Genomic DNA, 17,500 nt, shown 5'->3' on the forward strand with positions numbered 1-17,500 from the left:
CAACAGGAAATCACTCGGTTGGAGAAGAGAAGCTGTGAGCTAAAGCAGCTCTCACACACTAAAGACCTCATCTTCACATCCATAAACACCCCTCCACCCACTAAGGACTGGACAAAGGCCAATGTCCCCCTGCCTTCATATTTGGGGACTGTGAGGACAGCGTTAGCTCAGCTGGAGAAGACACTCAGTCAAGAGATGAATAAACTGTGTGGTGACAATCTGAGGAGGATACAGCAATATGTAGTGGATGTAACACTGGATCCTGATACAGCAAATCCCTACCTCATCTTGTCTGAGGATGGAAAGCAAGTGAGACCTCCTGGAAAGAAGAAGAATCTCCCAGAAAACAAAGAGAGATTCTCACATTGTGCTGTCTTAGGAAAACAAAGTTTCTCCTCTGGGAGGTTTTACTATGAGGTTCAGGTTGGAAGGAAGACTGCCTGGGATCTAGGAGTGGCCAGAGAGTCCATCGACAGGAAGGAGTTACTCACTCTGTTTCCCGACAATGGTTACTGGACTATAAGGTTGTCGAATGGCAATGAGTACCAGTCTAATGGTAACCCTGGTGTCCGCCTCCCGGTAAGAGAGGAGCTCCAGAAAGTGGGAGTGTTTGTGGATTATGAAGAGGGTCTGGTCTGCTTTTATGATGTGGAGACCAGAGTTCATCTGTACTCTTTCACCGGCTGCTCCTTCACTGAGAGACTCTATCCATACTTCAGTCCACATTTAAATAATGGTACAAACGCTGCTCCTCTGATCATCTCTCCTGTCAATCACAGCAATGAACGACCGGACCGAGTCCAGTGAGGAGACTCATATGTTGTCTGTCTGACAATTAGGGATGGGCCCGATCAATCGTTAATAATAGTATCAGGAAAAAAAAAAGAAAAAAAAACATTATTAAAAAAAGAAGAGAAAATGTATGTACCCTGGTATAAAATGCCTTAACCTTAATCTGACTGTGAAAAAAAATCAATGACTTTCCCCAAGTGATAAAATAAAACCTCTCTGAAGTATTTCAGGTCGTTCACACTAGCAGTGTATTGATGGCCTGTATGTACGACCTTGTATGACCCTCCATTGGACTCAAAGCAAAAATTGGCTTCCCTTGGACTGAGATTAGAAAGGCATGACCCTCCCCGATTTTCCTCCAGGCCTACAACCAACCTGTCCCTTAATACAAAATAATATCTGTTGCAAAGGCTATAATTATCGTCATCCAAACACAGCACAGGGCAACAGGCCTACCAAAGTGTGCCTGCGATGCATTATTGCAGTGGTTTTTCGCTCAGACCGCTGATCTGAGCGACTTCACGCCGGGCGGGCACCACACCACCTCGGGTCCTTATGGTGATAAACGCAAAGAGTTTGAAGTTCGGTCAGATGGTCCTCACTAAAACAAAATAATGGATACTGTAATTGAGAATAAAATTTAAATAAATTAACTTAGTTTTAAACCAGCCCTCATCTGACTGGCTGGGCCCTAAACCAGCCGTCATCTGATTGGCTGGGCCCTAAACCAGCCATTACAGTTTCTGATTCAGAGTACACACAGGCATGGTGTGTGTAATCCTACAGAGTGGTTGAAAGTAACATGGCATGGCCAAAGCATTTCCGGGGCTCCCAAGCCAAAAAAGTTGAGAATCCCTCGTCTAGGGGTACAGGTACTCCCTGTAGTACCACTGGGTACCCCTAGGGGTACACATACCCCTGTGTAGTACCTCCGGGAACCCCTAGGGGTACACATACCTTAGTTACATGTACCCCCTGAAGTAGCCTGGGAAGCATACCTTTTCAGGAAACCACAAACCGGAATCAGAAGTCCAAAATTCCCCGTGATCAAGGGCATCGTCATGCTACGACCTACCCAATAAAAGCCTTTGTTTGGTACATCCATCTTTTATTCCAACTCATAGCGACTGGTGAGACAAAAACAAAATGACAGACGCCGAAAAAGCCGGAAACCACACACGGGAATACAATTCATTTTTTTTACTATCTTGTCAAGACCGGATCACACGGCCATTTAGAAACACAGACCAGGCTTTCCTCCGAGGTGGAAGGCGAGGTTACGGCGTACCCCCATTTGAGAAGCACAGAATCAGACTACAGAGCAGACAGAATTAATCTCAGTGTATCTTTGGCGTTCCGGTGGGAACCCGTACCGTACCGTGTTGGGCATCTGGACCGAGTCCACGTACGCCTGGATGTCGTCATAGCTGGACTGCATGCTGATGATGTCATCGATGACCTCGTCCATCTAAGAGTTGACAGAAAAAGAAAAGAGAGAAAAAAGGGCGGGAGAGTTAGAAGCAACCGTGGTTAAAGGACCACTTCACCACTTTTCAACTTCTCTTCCTATAATTGGTCCTAACTATCGTTCATGATAAAATACCACCATTCTTTTCTACTCAGTCTGTGTCTCAAAGGAAGGCTGTGGGCAGTTCAGAAACCCGTCCACCAGTGACATCATCGATGGTGAATCCAAGCTAATAGAAACGGCAGGCTTTCTTTTCCTGAAAAGTTGCAATGCAAAAGTTGAAGCCATCGTTCTCACGATAATAAAAATCTAAATATATTTTAAAACAAATCTTGTTTAAAAACAAATCTGCCTAATGATGATGTCACTGGTGGACGGGTGTCCGAACTGCCCAAAGCGCTCCTATGAGACACAGACTGAGTAGGAACAAATGGTGGTGTTTTATCATGAACATTAGTGAGGACCAATTATATGAAGAGATGTTGAAAAGTGGTGAAGCGGTCCTTTAACAAGTCGTTTCTTGTGGATGGAAAGACTCAAGTGTCACTAAAGTCTTACATTTTGTAAAGCGCTAGACCAGGGTTTCTCAAAGTGGGTCAAGGGGGGTGCCTCAGAATACTTTGATAATAAATGAACTTGGTGCGTTCTTTTTCATTCTACACCAAACCTCTTCGCCCCAAAATAGCAGATCCACAGTCACAATCCGATGTTTTTGGTGAATGTCCAGAATAGGACAAATATGTTTTCCTCGTCACATACTGTATCTTTGGGGGGAAAAATTGACATATTTACGTACTGTTACTATGACAAAAAGGTTCTATAAAGTAATTCAGGTGGTGCTGTGGATGAAAAAGTGACTGGCCTATCGGCACGTTCCTGCAGCAACGCAGGTATGCCATACATGACGGTAACGCACACCCCTGTGTAATATTGCTTATTATAATAACAGGTTGTTTCGAGGAAGCGATCTAATTGGTTGAAACAGCCATCTGCATGGCCGTGCTTCAAGCGAGCATGATGGAATGCCTAATCACCTAAACATAAAAATCAGCTGCTCTGTTCTCCCAGAGCGCAGCCGACTGGGTTGCTAGGCTAGCAAGTTTCTTGGGGCATTTGTGATAGATCTTAGTTTTAATTAAATTGAGTCAGCGTGTTTTTTTTAATGGTAACTTGTATAATCACAATATTCTGCAATTATACAATACAATTCTCAGGCGTGCATTAATGGCGGTAAAGCACACCCTCTTGTGAAATATTGCTTAAATGGGCCATTGTTGCAGCTGTATTGGGTGAGATGCAAAGTAGAGACGGCTGTCAAAATACTATATCTATAAAGGTGTGAATGCTTTGAATACTACTGTTGGTCTATAAAATATTTAGTTTGATATATATTGTTTGATATATCATGAACCATCCATGATCTCTCAGGTCATCTGGAGGAAAGCTCTGCTTTCTGTCCCATAAAATCCCAGGGAAAGAAAATGCAGGTATGCTGCCACTCTTATTATAAAACACAACTAATGACCTTTCTGTTTGCCGCTGGCTTGCCGTTTTCGTCCTCTTCTAACTGTTAACTGTATCTGATGTTTTATACAAATTTTGTTACATGCATCCTAGAGTCAATGCATAGGCTCATTGTGTTTCCTTTGCTTGATGCTCTGTGTAAAGCACATCGAATTGCTTTGTTGTTAAATACCGATTTATTTTAAGGGGACTCATTTATAACCATGAATACATACAACCATACAGATTGGCTAACAGAATTAAGTTTTATTTCTTAACCCGTTAAGACCAGGCACCAGGCCGTCTGGGCACCTTGGCTGGTAATCCAGTCTGGCAGTGTGCCGTGGGTTCCACTCCCGATCCCGACAGCCTTTACTGCATGTCACCCCCCCCCCCCCAATCTCTCTCCCCATTTCCTGTCAGCCTACTGTATACCAGTGTGGCCAGCAGGGGCGCCTGATGGAGGGGGAAGGAACTGGTCGGAATAACGTGTTCCTTCCACGCGCTACGTCCGGCCAGGTACTTTGTACAATCAAATCACATAAAATCTGTGCACACTGTCAACACACTGTCAACACTCAACGCTGGCGGATCTTGTAGGCGCTCGCCTTGATTGCCGGAGATCCTCAAACCTGGTGTGAGAGAGGCGATAACGAGACGTCCCTGCTCTGCACTCAGGTTTTAGAGGGAGAGCTGGGGAACATTTGTCATTTAAGCGTCTCTCCGGTCGGAGAGTCTGTCAGCCGCAGCTCCACTCCACGGCGAGACGGATCCAATTACCAGCCGCCTTCTCTCTCTCTCTTTTTCTCTCTCCCCCCCCCACACACACACACAGGTGAAAAGAAGCAGCTTGGACTCCTCATGCATAGAAGGAGGCATGAGGTCAGTCCGCTGCCCCCCCAGGTTGGCAGAGGAAGTGTAGTGCCCAGGATTACATTAGATAATTGGCACTGGGTGAAAAAACTGGGTTGCAAAATTGTGGGATAAAAATTAATAAAAATAAATAAAATAAAAAAGCCAAAGCCAAAAAAAAAACATATCTGTCACTCTAGCTTTTAACCACCTCAACCATATTTTTTTACTTTAGCTATTGAGAAAATAGCAGATCTACAAGCTCGTAGTGCTGCACTTACGAGCTTGTACATCTGCTATTTTTGAACAATCATGAAAGTGTATGCAAATATTTGAATATATATTATTTCACAGCAAATGTTTTAAACTCATATCTTTGCTTCTGGGGGGGGGATCCCTGGAACAACATATTTTCAAATGGGGGTCGGCGGGCCACTTACATATAATTTTTGGGGTCCTTTGACATGAAATGATTTTGAGAACCACCGATATAGAAACATCGTTTATTTTCATGATTTAGAAGACATTTTGTAGAATCTGGTCTCAGGTCACATTGAGTTCAAATAAGTGTGTGGCTTTGCAGATGTAATATCAACATGTTACAGGTAGAGAGGCAGGAGTAGTGAGGCCAAGACGTGTGGTCAAAGTCTGCCGTGTGGTTCAAAGGGCCTCGTCCTTATTGTCTTGTCCCTCGCTCACTTGTTAAGCTGTAATGACGGCTGCCAAGGCCATAATGGAGCGTTTAAACGCCAATGATAATCACAGTCAGTTAGAGTCAGTTAGTCAATACATGCCTATATAAGCTTTAAGATCAACAACACACGCACACACGCACACACACACACGTGCACACGCGTGCACACGCCCACACACACACGAAAAATATTTGCAGACTACCTTTTTTCACTGATGAAAACTAAATAAAAACTTAGGGCCGATTCATACTCCTATTTTACCGCTGTTTCGGCGCTGTAGTGCCGAAATGATTTCGGCTCGTCAGAAATTTTCAGTAGCACCGAAGAGCCGACTTTAGGATATATTTGGATGTCATTAAATGTTTCGATGAATTGAGTACAAAGGACCCTAATGTAAACAAGCCACAGTGCTTTCTTGGGTTTTAAATCCTCTTAGCAGACCTTGTATTGAACTGTACTTTACAATGCTTTTTTCTTCTCCTGCAAACTGTTTCAAGCAATCAAAACCGACACACTGATCACTGATGCACATGCTTTGGTCTCTCTCATCCTCATTCATGTTATGTATGGTGATACACACTCACATGCACGCACGCACGCACACGCGCGCACACACACACACACACACACACACACACACACACACACACACACACTCTCTAAGAAGAGGAGATCGCACGCACACACGCATACACTCATATCAAGGAGTAATGAAGTCATTATGGCGCCATAAAATCAGGAGAGAATGTCACTCATCATATTTATATATATATATATTTTTTTATATACGGTAAAATCAAGTCATTACCTTAATCAAACATTTACCTGAATGGAATTAAGGTTTTATTATTTCAGCATTTATGAAACATTTACCTGAATTAAATGAAGGTTTTATTATTTTACCATTCTGCGTGGGCAGTGTGGTGGACAGTATCACGCTACATTTAGTTGAGTACTATAATGTTTTAAGTACTTTATTTTTTTGTACTTTACAAGTGATGTTTGCACTTTACACCCCACTCCACTTCAAAGGCAGATTTTGTACTTTGGACATTTCTAGGAATGGGAAAACTGCATTAGGAATTAAGGACTTAAGTCAGGGGTAGTCAACTAAGTCTGTGTTTGGGCCAATATTTCTCCAGGTCTTTACGTGGGGGGCCAGACTGTTTTTGAATATTTTATTAGACAAAAGAAAATGCAATCAGCACAAGGTACAGTCAGGCATTTTGGTCCAAAAGGATTTCCGAAGCAAGACCTTGCGGTCTTGTTTCCATTCGGGTCCCATGCACTCACACACATCATTTTATAGTCATGAACAAGAATCTAAAACAGCAATTGGTCACCTCCTCTCCCTCTGACCTGCTGGCATTCCACACCTGAATAGCAGTGATGCGGAAGGCGTTACACCAATCAACACTGGCAGTGTTGATTGGTGTAACGCCCGGGATTCGAACTCGGGTCTCCCGCATGAAAGTCCAATAACAATCAAGATCAAGCTGAGGCTCTGAGCCACTCTGCAACAATCGCACATTTTGATGTCGTTTATGTCATAGTCTTTAGAATGGAGGGTATATAAAGTGAGTGTAATGTTGTTTAATGCAATCAGATCAGACTTTTCTGTTTGGATACATGGTCTGTCAATCAGGTAGATATGTACATTTTAGATATGTAGATTTTAAGAGCGCAACACCCGAGAGCAACCAAACATAAAATGACTTTTAGACTAAAAGTATGTGTTGTACTGGGTCTCTTCTATACTGACCTTTACCTAACTTTTATTTGTAGATGAAATTGTCAATATATTTAGTCTTACTTTTATTCATCATAGCTTTGTTTTTATTATATTTTTATTTAGTTTGTCAGTGAAAGAAGGTAGTTGACCAACAATTTTCGTCATAGTTTTAGTCGAGGAAAAACATCTCTATAGGTCTATACAATATATTAATACTATCAAGTATATCAACTCATCTACCGGGGTTGAATACTGTGTGTGTGTGTGTGTGTGTGTGTGTGTGTGTGTGTGTGTGTGTGTGTGTGTGTGTGTGTGTGTGTGTGTGTGTGTGTGTGTGTGTGTGACTGTGCGTGCATACCTCATTCTCGTGGCTGCTGGATCCGATATTGAGCATGGCCATCGGACTGTTGGGGGCGCTGTTGTTGGCAGACATGAGCTGCTCCGTGCGCATGTGGGGGGATTGCAGCTGGGGCGGGGGGGCCGAGGCCGAGCCCCCCACACCAGGGGGAGGGGGGGAGGGCTGCACCACGCCCGCTACCGCGTTGACCGTCTATACACAGAGAGAGAGAGAGAGAGAGAGAGAGAGAGTGAGTGAGTGAGTGAGTGAGTGAGTGAGTGAGTGAGTGAGTGAGTGAGTGAGTGAGTGAGTGAGTGAGTGAGTGAGTGAGTGAGTGAGTGACCATCAGAGTGTGTATGACTGCACCTGTGCAGTGATATGCTCTCTCAACATTTTATTTTTCTAAAATTGTTATCCCACGATTTTGCAACCCATTTTTTTTCACCCAGTGTCTCTAATGTAATCCTGGGCGCTACACTTCCTCTGCTAACCTGGGGGGGGGGGCAGCGGACTGACCTCATGCTTCCTTCTATGCATGAGGAGTCCAAGCTGCTTCTTTTCATCTGACAGGGAGTTTCCCCGGCCGGACATAGTGCGTGGAAGGAACACGTTATTCCGACCAGTTCCTTTCCCATCCATCAGGCTGGCCATGGAGAGGTACTATAGAGACCAGGATTACTATTATTTGTGAGGGTAGTACCTACCCTACAGGGACACGGGGAGAACAACGCCACACAGAAAGGCCCTTTCGCCAACCCCGCCTCAGGTATGGACACTGATGACGCGGTGGAGAGAACTTTGACAGCTCAGTGGCCTTGTGGTTAGAGTGTCCGCCCTGAGACTGGGAGGTCGGGGTTCAATCCCTGGCCGGGTCATACCAAAGACTCTAAAAATGGGACCCAGTGCCTCCCTGCTTGACACTCAGCATCAAGGGTTGGATCGGGGTAAGTCCCTTCGACATACAGTACTAGCGTCATGTCCAGGGGGTGTACTTGTACATCAAGCTGCCTCACGCTACAGAAACAGGAGATATGCTCCTGCCCTATGGGCCTCATGGCTCGGCAAGGCTACTTACTTACTTACTTTGACACACAGACAGACAGACAGACATGTACCTGTCTGGTGGCGTGGGTGGTAGACAGGTATTCCTTCACCTGCTGTCTCTGAGACTGACGGATGTGATAGTCGGTTGGATTCTCCAAGTGGCTCTGCACCTACACACACAGACACACACAAACACACACACACACACACACACACTCACTTTGAGGAGGACGTTTGACTGTTCCTTCCTCTATAACAGGGGTTCTCAACCCATGGGTCGCGACCCCTCGGGGGGTCGCCAAATTATTTTAGGGGGTCCCCAAATTATTTTCAAAAAAATATATATATATATATTTTTTTTAATTTTATTTTCACGATTTTTCAAAAATAGCAGACCTACAAGCTCGTAGCGCGCCACTCGGTGGCGCGCTATGAGCTTGTAGATCTGCTATTTTTCAATAGCTAAATTATAACAATGCTTAAAACACCAAAAGGGGTTCCCGCCCAAAATGGTTTAAGGTTATTGTAGCAGTCAATTTATATTGGGGGTCGGGAGGGGGCGGGGCGGGGGTCCCGAGACATTGCCAAAGCATTTCCGGGGGTCCCCGGCCAAAAACGTTGAGAACCCCTGCTCTATAAGACCAATAACACCCAGTGGTGGAAAAACAATACTCACATGTTTTACTCTAGTAAAAGTGTCAATATGGCAATGTATAAATACTACATATACTACTACTATATTACGTAAATACTACATATACTACTACTATATTAGGTAAATACTACATATACTACTACTATATTAGGTAAATACTACATATACTACTACTATATTACGTAAATACTACATATACTACTACTATATTAGGTAAATACTACATATACTACTACTATATTAGGTAAATACTACATATACTACTACTATATTAGGTAAATACTACATATACTACTACTATATTAGGTAAATACTACATATACTACTACTATATTAGGTAAAAGTCATATTTAGTAAAAGTCCGGGAATTCAAATTTTACATAAAAGTACAAAATCTACCGGCATCAAAATGTACTTAACACTTTCCCTCCCTAACACGAGTTACCCCTCCGCTCTGTTGTTGTGATTGGCATATTTGGAATATTTTTTCCAAACTATGACAAGCGATTACACCATTTTAAAGCGGATTTTCATGACAAGCAACGATCGTGTCGGCGCAGTGGCTAACAAAACAAAACAACAAAAAGAAAGCTAACGCTAGACGTCAGAGTAGAGTCTTCCTTCTTCCTGATGAAGGTCTGAACACACAGTATTGTCTTCTTCATGATCACAGCTCGACCCAGCTTGTAACCTTGTTACAAGTTGAGTCGGCAACGAGTCGGCAATGATCACTCAAACACAAACCTCTTGTTTCTTCATTGCAGAGGCAACCCAGCTGTCAGTTGTGTTAATGCAGCTAAGCTTATATTAACATTTCTGGAGAAAGATAGAAATCGTGAGCCAACGCTAGCATTAGCTTCTTCTGCTGCTGCTTTTTTGGGGAAACAAAAAAATGGATGCTTCAGTAGTAATCTCCCTGCATCCGTCTGGCAGACAAGCAAGTACCGCTATTGGATCCTATCCAATAGGATGCTTCGTAACAAACACCACCCAATAGGCCACAACAGTTTCAACAAATTACAGATTCATTTCCATCTAATTACCGTAAGGTAAACAATCAGTCAACACAGTGTCTAACTAGCAACCTAAACGGGATCTGGGCGATAGAGTCCTTGTCAGGGTTACAGAGAATTAAAAAAGGTCAGGATTTAAATAGTCACATAGTGCCAAGTACACAAACTGTTCGTTAGCGTGTGTGTGTGTGTGTGTGTGTGTGTGTGTGTGTGTGTGTGTGTGTGTGTGTGTGTGTGTGTGTGTGTGTGTGTGTGTGTGTGTGTGTGTGTGTGTGTGTGTGTGTGTGTGTGAATATGATCTGTGCACATTTAATGGCAGAGAAGCCAAGTTGTGACAGCTGACATAAACACACTTGATTGGCTGTCAGCTCCATGGCCTGTCGACATCTTCATCAGACAGACAGACAGACAGACAGACAGACAGACAGACAGACAGACAGACAGACAGACAGACAGACAGACAGACAGACAGACAGACAGACAGACAGACAGACAGACAGACAGACAGACAGACAGACAGACAGACAGACAGACAGACAGACAGACAGACAGACAGACAGACAGACAGACAGACAGACAGACAGACAGGTCATATCGATGATATCCACCCTCCTCAGTGAAATCCTTCAGTAAGTGTGTTTCCATCAAGCCCGTTTTAAGCGCATTAAGGATTTTGCGCATTCATTCTTGAATAGAAAACACCTCACATTTCGAATAAGTCTTCATTTTTCGCAAAAACACATTTGCACTTGAAGGGGGTGGATTTTGGGGCTGTATCGAAATAAATGAAATGCGCAAATGGGGTGTGGAAACACTTGCAGAAGAGGTTTCTAATTAGAAAGCATTGAACTGGCATTATATCGCTTTTGAACAGTTGGAAAAGACAAAAAAAAAACATGCGATGGGGAGTCAGTGGAGTGAACGGAGGTAGGGTGGGTGGCCAGGGTGCCGTGAGGGGGTGTGATGTGGATAAATTTACACACTCTCATTCAGGATCCTAGCGCTGCTGTTTTTGAAGCCTCTGCAGGCTCTTGCTCTCCTGCGGTGAGTAGTGCCTCGGAACGGACGAGGGGAGACTAGTAGTCAACAATAGAACATCAACACGGCCAAAAAGTTAATTCACCGGATCGCGTCCATTCACAAAAGTCGGAGGGAGGAGTCCCTCGTCTGTGTGCTTGGAAACCAAATCTAACCAGGCCCTGTCAACTCAAGTCACCACACGCCTACAGACAGCCTGCCTGATTGAAAGACATAATATGAAAGGCTATAATGTGTATAGCCTAAAAGAATGGCAAAAAGTTAAATAAATGTCAAATAATATGCATCTCACTTGACTGGCAAAATAGCGCCACCTACTGCTTATTTCACAAACTTATTTCATATCTCCCAAGAATCGCATTTCATCAGTGGATGGAAACAGGGGAAAATGCACTTTTCTTTTCTTTTTTTTTTACTGAACATTTGCTTCCTATTTTCTAAAAAGGCTTGAAGGAAACGCATTTGTGATAATCAGCGTTGAGAGCTTGTAGATCGATCAGCTTTTTCAAATAGCCAACATATAGATTTAAAGCGGTGAAAGTGATTTCAATGCTATATTAAGATGGGGGCGGTGGCCAATTACATATCATTTTTGGGGTCCTTGACATGAAATATTGAGCACCACTGATACAGAAACATGAGGATTTTCATTTAGAAGACATTTTTTTAATTTCGACATCAGGCCTAAATACCCCCAAAATCTCGACCACTCGCTCACTCACACTCGCTCACTCACTCACACTCGCTCACTCACACTCGCTCACTCACTCACACTCGCTCACTCACACTCGCTCACTCACACTCGCTCACTCACTCACACTTGCTCACTCACACTCGTTCACTCCAGCATCATGGAGGTGAAATTGGTGACCTGCTGAAATATGTGACAACCACGATCACGTCACGTCATGTCATGGGTCCTTTTGTTTATTAGCAGCAGAGTTCCACCTATAGCGGTATTTAGGCCACGTATTTAAAGAGCTCCAAATGTGTGAGAGCACACAATGACATGAACACACACACACACACACACACACACACACACACACACACACTCTCTCTATGACGAGGAGATCGCACGCACACACACACCCCTAAAAGACACATGGGTGGCAGCCGTCACAGATAAGCGGACACAGAGGCATGTGTGGATTGTGTGGAATCAGGACAAATGTCACTTTGACACTATCTTTACCTTTATCTGTCCCTATAGTCTGTGGTCTATCTAGCCTATCTGTCTGTCTATCTGTGTATCTATAGTATCTGCTGGCTGTCATGTCTGTCTGCCTGTCTACAGGAAATGTAAAGGTTTTATTCCTACAGTTTTATCTCAAAGCATTTTTCAAGACATGTTTTAAAACATTTTCAGAAAGATTTAATTTTTTAAGTTTCAGAAATTTTTTTCTACTCTTTCTCTCTCTCTCTCTCTCTCTTACATTTCTCTCTCTCTCTCTGTGTACACGTGTGTGTGTGTGTGTGTGTGTGTGTGTGTGTTTGGGGGGGGGGGGGGGGGGGGGGGTAGACTGAAATACAAAAAAATTAACCCAAATCCTTTCTAAGCCCGTCTTAGCAAGTCACCACTTGTAACCTTTATGATTTAATGTTCCAAATAAACTCATTCATGAATTAATTCATGATTACAAATGTATAATTTGACTAATATCAATATTATATCATATATAATATCATATCAATATTATGTCACCATAATATCCATTTCACCATAAAAAAAAACATTTCATAATTAATTAATTAATTGATGTGCAAGTTGTAGATTATGTTCAGAAAATAATAATAGTAGCCAAAAACGTGGAATGCCCTGACCCCATTCCCTCAGACAATCCACCTTTCAGCAGGCCCAAGGGAAAGGAAATGATCCCTTGGACAGGCGATCGACCTCCCCCCGCCCCCATTCTTCCACTCGGTACATCAATTAGTTCTAATAGCTGATCTACAAGATCACAACATGTCAATGTAGATTGGCTATAGTTGAACTATTTTCAAATGTTTTAAAATATTTTTGAATAGTTCAACTAGCCGATATACATCGACACGTTGAGAGCTTGTAGATCAGGGTTCCCCAATAGGCAGCCCGTGGGCCATTTGCGGCCCACGGAGCGCCCCCTTGTGGCCCCTGGAAGATTATAAAAATGTTTAAAAAAAATAAAATACGTTTTTTGTTTTGTTTTGGGGGGGTGTCCCAGATATAAATGGCATTAAATGGGGGTCAGTAGCCTATGCATGTAAAACTGGGCACCCTCTCAAGGACCACTGGTGGTCCCCGGACCACTGGTTGAGAACCATTTTTAATTAATGAATGAAAAAAATTTAAAACCCAATCTTTCGCGCGTGCGGACTCGGCCCCCAGCCTGGTTCCCTAGTCAAAATATGGCCCTTGAGGAAAATTAATTGGGGAACCCTGTTGTAGATTGTCTAATTTAACTATTCAAAAATGTAAAAAAAAAAAAGGCAAATAAGTTTAGGGATAAGGGGTTTAGCATGGGTGAAAAACATTTTTGAATAGTTCAACTAGCCAATCTACATTGACACGTTGTGAGACTGGCCATTTTAACTATTCAAAAATGTTTTGCAAAATAGTAAAAAAAAAGGCAAAGAAGTTTAGGGATAAGGGGTTTAGCGGTGACGAAAATGGAGTGTTTAACTGTAGTCTGTTGCTGTTACCATCCATCCATCCATCTTCAACCGCTTATCCGTAGTCGGTTCGCAGGAGCAACAGCTTAAGCAGAGAGCTCCATAATTCCCTCTCCAGAGCAACATTATCCTGGCGGATCCCGGGGCGTTCCAAGGCCAGTGTGGCGATGTTATCCCTCCATCTGAGCCTTGGTCTGCCCCGGGGTCGTCTCCCAGTGGGACGTGCATTGAGGACCTCCCTAGGGAGATGCTCGAGAGGCATCCTAACCAGATGCCCGAACCACCTAAGCTGGCTCCTTTCCAAGTGAAGAAGCAGCGACTCCACACCGAGTCTCTCTCGTGTGACTGAACTTCTCATCCTACTATCTCTAATGGAGATGCCCGCCACCTGTCGGAGAAAACTCATTTCGGCCGCTTGTATCTTATTCTTTCAGTCATGACCCACACTTCATGACCATAGGTGAGAGCTGTTTTACATTTCTGTTTAACAGCTTGACTGCGGGGATTCAATAATCGTGATTCAGATCTCCCTGCCTAGTTTTCACTAACCTTCAAAGAGCCACTGCGCCGACATGATCGTTGCTTGTCATGAAAACTTGCTTTAAAATGGTGTAATCGCTTGTCGTAGTGTTGAGAAATATTCCAAAGTGGTGATCACAACAACAGAACGGAGAAGGATGCAATGCATTGGACCTCAATTTCCCAGAACCCTTTGCATGCCAGTGGGGACGGATGTTTTCCGATTACATCATCAAAATGTGTCACCTATCCCACCTCTGTCCGATGGAAAACCCTGTAAGTCTTAAAACTTATTAAAAAGCGCGAATTAAACAATGAAAACATAACATCGTGTTAGGGAGGGAAAGCGTTTTAATAAACTATTAAAATCAATCAATCAAATGCATACCTTGAGCACGGCGACGGGGACCTGCATGCTCTGGAACTGCGGCGGGGGCGTGTTGATGGCGGTGGAGGGCCGCGCAGGCGCAGCCATGCGCGTCTGCATGTACTGCAGCGCAGCCGCATTCTGCTGCTGCTGCTGCTGGCGCTCACGCTGCTCTTCCTGTTGCAGCTGGTCTCGCATCAGCTGCACAGACACAGACACAGACACAGACACACACACACACACACACACACACACACACACAGACACACACACACACACACACACACACACAGACACACAGACACACACACACACACACACACACAGACACAGACACAGACACAGACACAGACACAGACACAGACACAGACACAGACACACACACACACACACACACACACACACACACACACACACACACACACACACAGACACAGACACACAGACACACAGACACACAGACACAGACACAGACACACACACAGACACACAGACACAGACACAGACACACGCACACACACACACACACACACACACACATTAGAGCTAAATAAAATCTCACGACTGAAAAAGTCCTAATGTGTGACAGCATGAAAAAATGTATAAGCGCTCTCATTGAGAGCTCATACGTCGACTGTTTTCGCCGTGCAACACACTTCCATAGAAGACATGCAGCGTGGTGCGACATGACTGATCTTTTACCTTTTGCTTTGACATTTTTAACCACTTAAACTCATTTTCTGCCACCATTGTCTCCAGCGCTGCAACTCATATGCCGCCGGATGTAGCAGCGTCATTTATCTTGAAGACCCCAAAATTCACCGGAAGCTAAATCACCTGAAGTTAATCTAGCGATCGTAACTTAAAAAGTCATCACAAGCGTTAATGTGGAACCTAGTTTTATCACTCAGAACTCAGTAAACAAACCAGCATACAGTATAAGTGTATACAGGGTATCTGCACATTTATAAAGTGAACACTCTTCTATCGAAGGACTTTTTACAAATTACAAGTAATAATAAGTCAAAAGTAACCAACAGACTATACTATAAAAATGGTCAAACCAAATTGTCAAATATTACCTAAGAAAGAGGCAAACATTTTGAAAACAGACAATCTACAAGCTCAGAGTCAGAACACATCGCATTGTGTTGCGTTGTGAGCTTGTAGATCGGCTATTTTCACTTATTTTTTTGGAACTTAAAGGAGAATTCCATGCTAGAAGGCTTTCTTACCTTTCTTTGTAGTTGTTACGTCCCCACCAAAGAGGTCCAGGTGTTATTTTGTGCAAAACCTCCTTATTGGCTATTTCCCCTACCATAAGCCCTAAGTGAATTGAATTGAAGTGAATGGGAATTGAATGGGGCTATGGGGTGTTGTGCTAATTTGCTTATTTCCATTGCTCAAAATTATTATTTTTTTGTATATATCCTCTCTTCATAATGTAAATAATATCCCAAGCGGCACACTTTACTACTTATTTCGATGGAAATAAGCGAATTAGCACAACACCCCATAGCCCCATTCAATTCCCATTCAATTCAATGCAATTCATTGAGGGCTTATGGTAGGGGAAATAGCCAATAAACAAAAAAACACCTGGACCTCTTTGGTGGGGACGTAACAACTACAAATAAAAGGTAAGAAAGGTAAGAAAGCATTCTAGCATGGAATTCTCCTTTAAGTGCTTAGTCTTATTGTTCTATGGATAGTATGGATCTAATGAATATAATGAGTACACGAGTAAACCATTACTTAGTTGCAGTCCTAGTTGGAACCACAAGGGAGAAGACTCTTTAAAATATGAATTTACCTGCAAGCGCAGGCCGATGCGCGACGCCATGGCGGGGGGGCGAGGGGGGAGGGGGGGGCGAGACGACGTCAACCCACCGCAGTCCAGCCCGAAGAGAGGAGAGAGAACTGTGGGAGAGAGAAACAGAGAGAGAGAGAGAGAGAGAGAGAGAGAGAGAGATTTTATTTGGTGATATCACGGACAAAAAGCAGCAACAGTCATAGCCAGTTTAAGGGCCTTGAACAAGGACGTCAAATGTCTCCAACCAGTAAAGAAGTATTTGCTTACAGCGCGCACGCACACGCACACACACACACACACACACACCTTTGATTTTTTTTGGGGGGGGTCAAACGTGCACTTTACTTGAACGTGCACGCTCATTATGTGTGCATTAACGTATATGCGTGACAATGCATGTGCACGTTCACATTAAAAGCTAAAATCGTGTGTTAAATGTTAACTGAGACTTATCACCCAAAATGTTTTGTTCCTTCCCCTGCTTTTATTCATCAACTTGTTCTCTCCTCCTATTGAAATGTGTTTTTAGGTCTGTGAAGGAGAAGAGGAACTATCAGATTAGCACATATAGAAGGAGCAGAGCTAAATATCAGCCCCTGAATGTCAGCAATGTCCTCTTTAGATACAACACACAACAACAGTAAATGGTTGTAACAGAAGCACAGTGTGTAGGAGGAGGCCTATAACTCTAATATTAGCCCTCAGCATTGTGCATATGGGTGTCTATGGATAGCAACATGGCCCTGTACACAGGGGTGGAAAGTACATTTACTCAAGTACTGTACTAACTACTAAGGTACATTTCCTTTACTGAAGTATTTCCAATTTCCAACACTTTTACTTGTACTCCACTACATCTCAGATCCAAATATTGCACTTTTACTCCACTAAACTAAACTTGACTTATTAGTTACTTTGTAGATTTTGAACATTATTACAAAACATGCATTAGCCACTTCCTTTCGGCCATTTGAAAATAGCCGATCTACAAGCTCACAATGTGTCGCATTGCTTGTACAA

General features: G+C 43.3%; 1 protein-coding gene across 1 annotated transcript in view; it reads right to left on the minus strand.

The window, feature by feature from the left end:
- tfeb (transcription factor EB) overlaps positions 1-17,500 on the minus strand; it is a 114,406-nt gene that overhangs the window by 26,234 nt on the left and 70,672 nt on the right. Inside the window, exons 3-7 of the mRNA XM_079531441.1 lie at positions 16,481-16,587; positions 14,689-14,868; positions 8,495-8,593; positions 7,401-7,592; positions 2,171-2,260 (exon numbers count right to left, since the gene is read on the minus strand). Coding sequence (XP_079387567.1) covers positions 2,171-2,260; positions 7,401-7,592; positions 8,495-8,593; positions 14,689-14,868; positions 16,481-16,510 — 591 coding nt within the window. The 5' untranslated portion in view covers positions 16,511-16,587. The remainder of the gene's footprint in view (positions 1-2,170; positions 2,261-7,400; positions 7,593-8,494; positions 8,594-14,688; positions 14,869-16,480; positions 16,588-17,500) is intronic.

The sequence above is a fragment of the Electrona antarctica genome (genome assembly GCF_951216825.1).
Source record: "Electrona antarctica genome assembly, contig: scaffold_259, whole genome shotgun sequence".
In the NCBI taxonomy this organism is placed as follows: domain Eukaryota; kingdom Metazoa; phylum Chordata; class Actinopteri; order Myctophiformes; family Myctophidae; genus Electrona; species Electrona antarctica.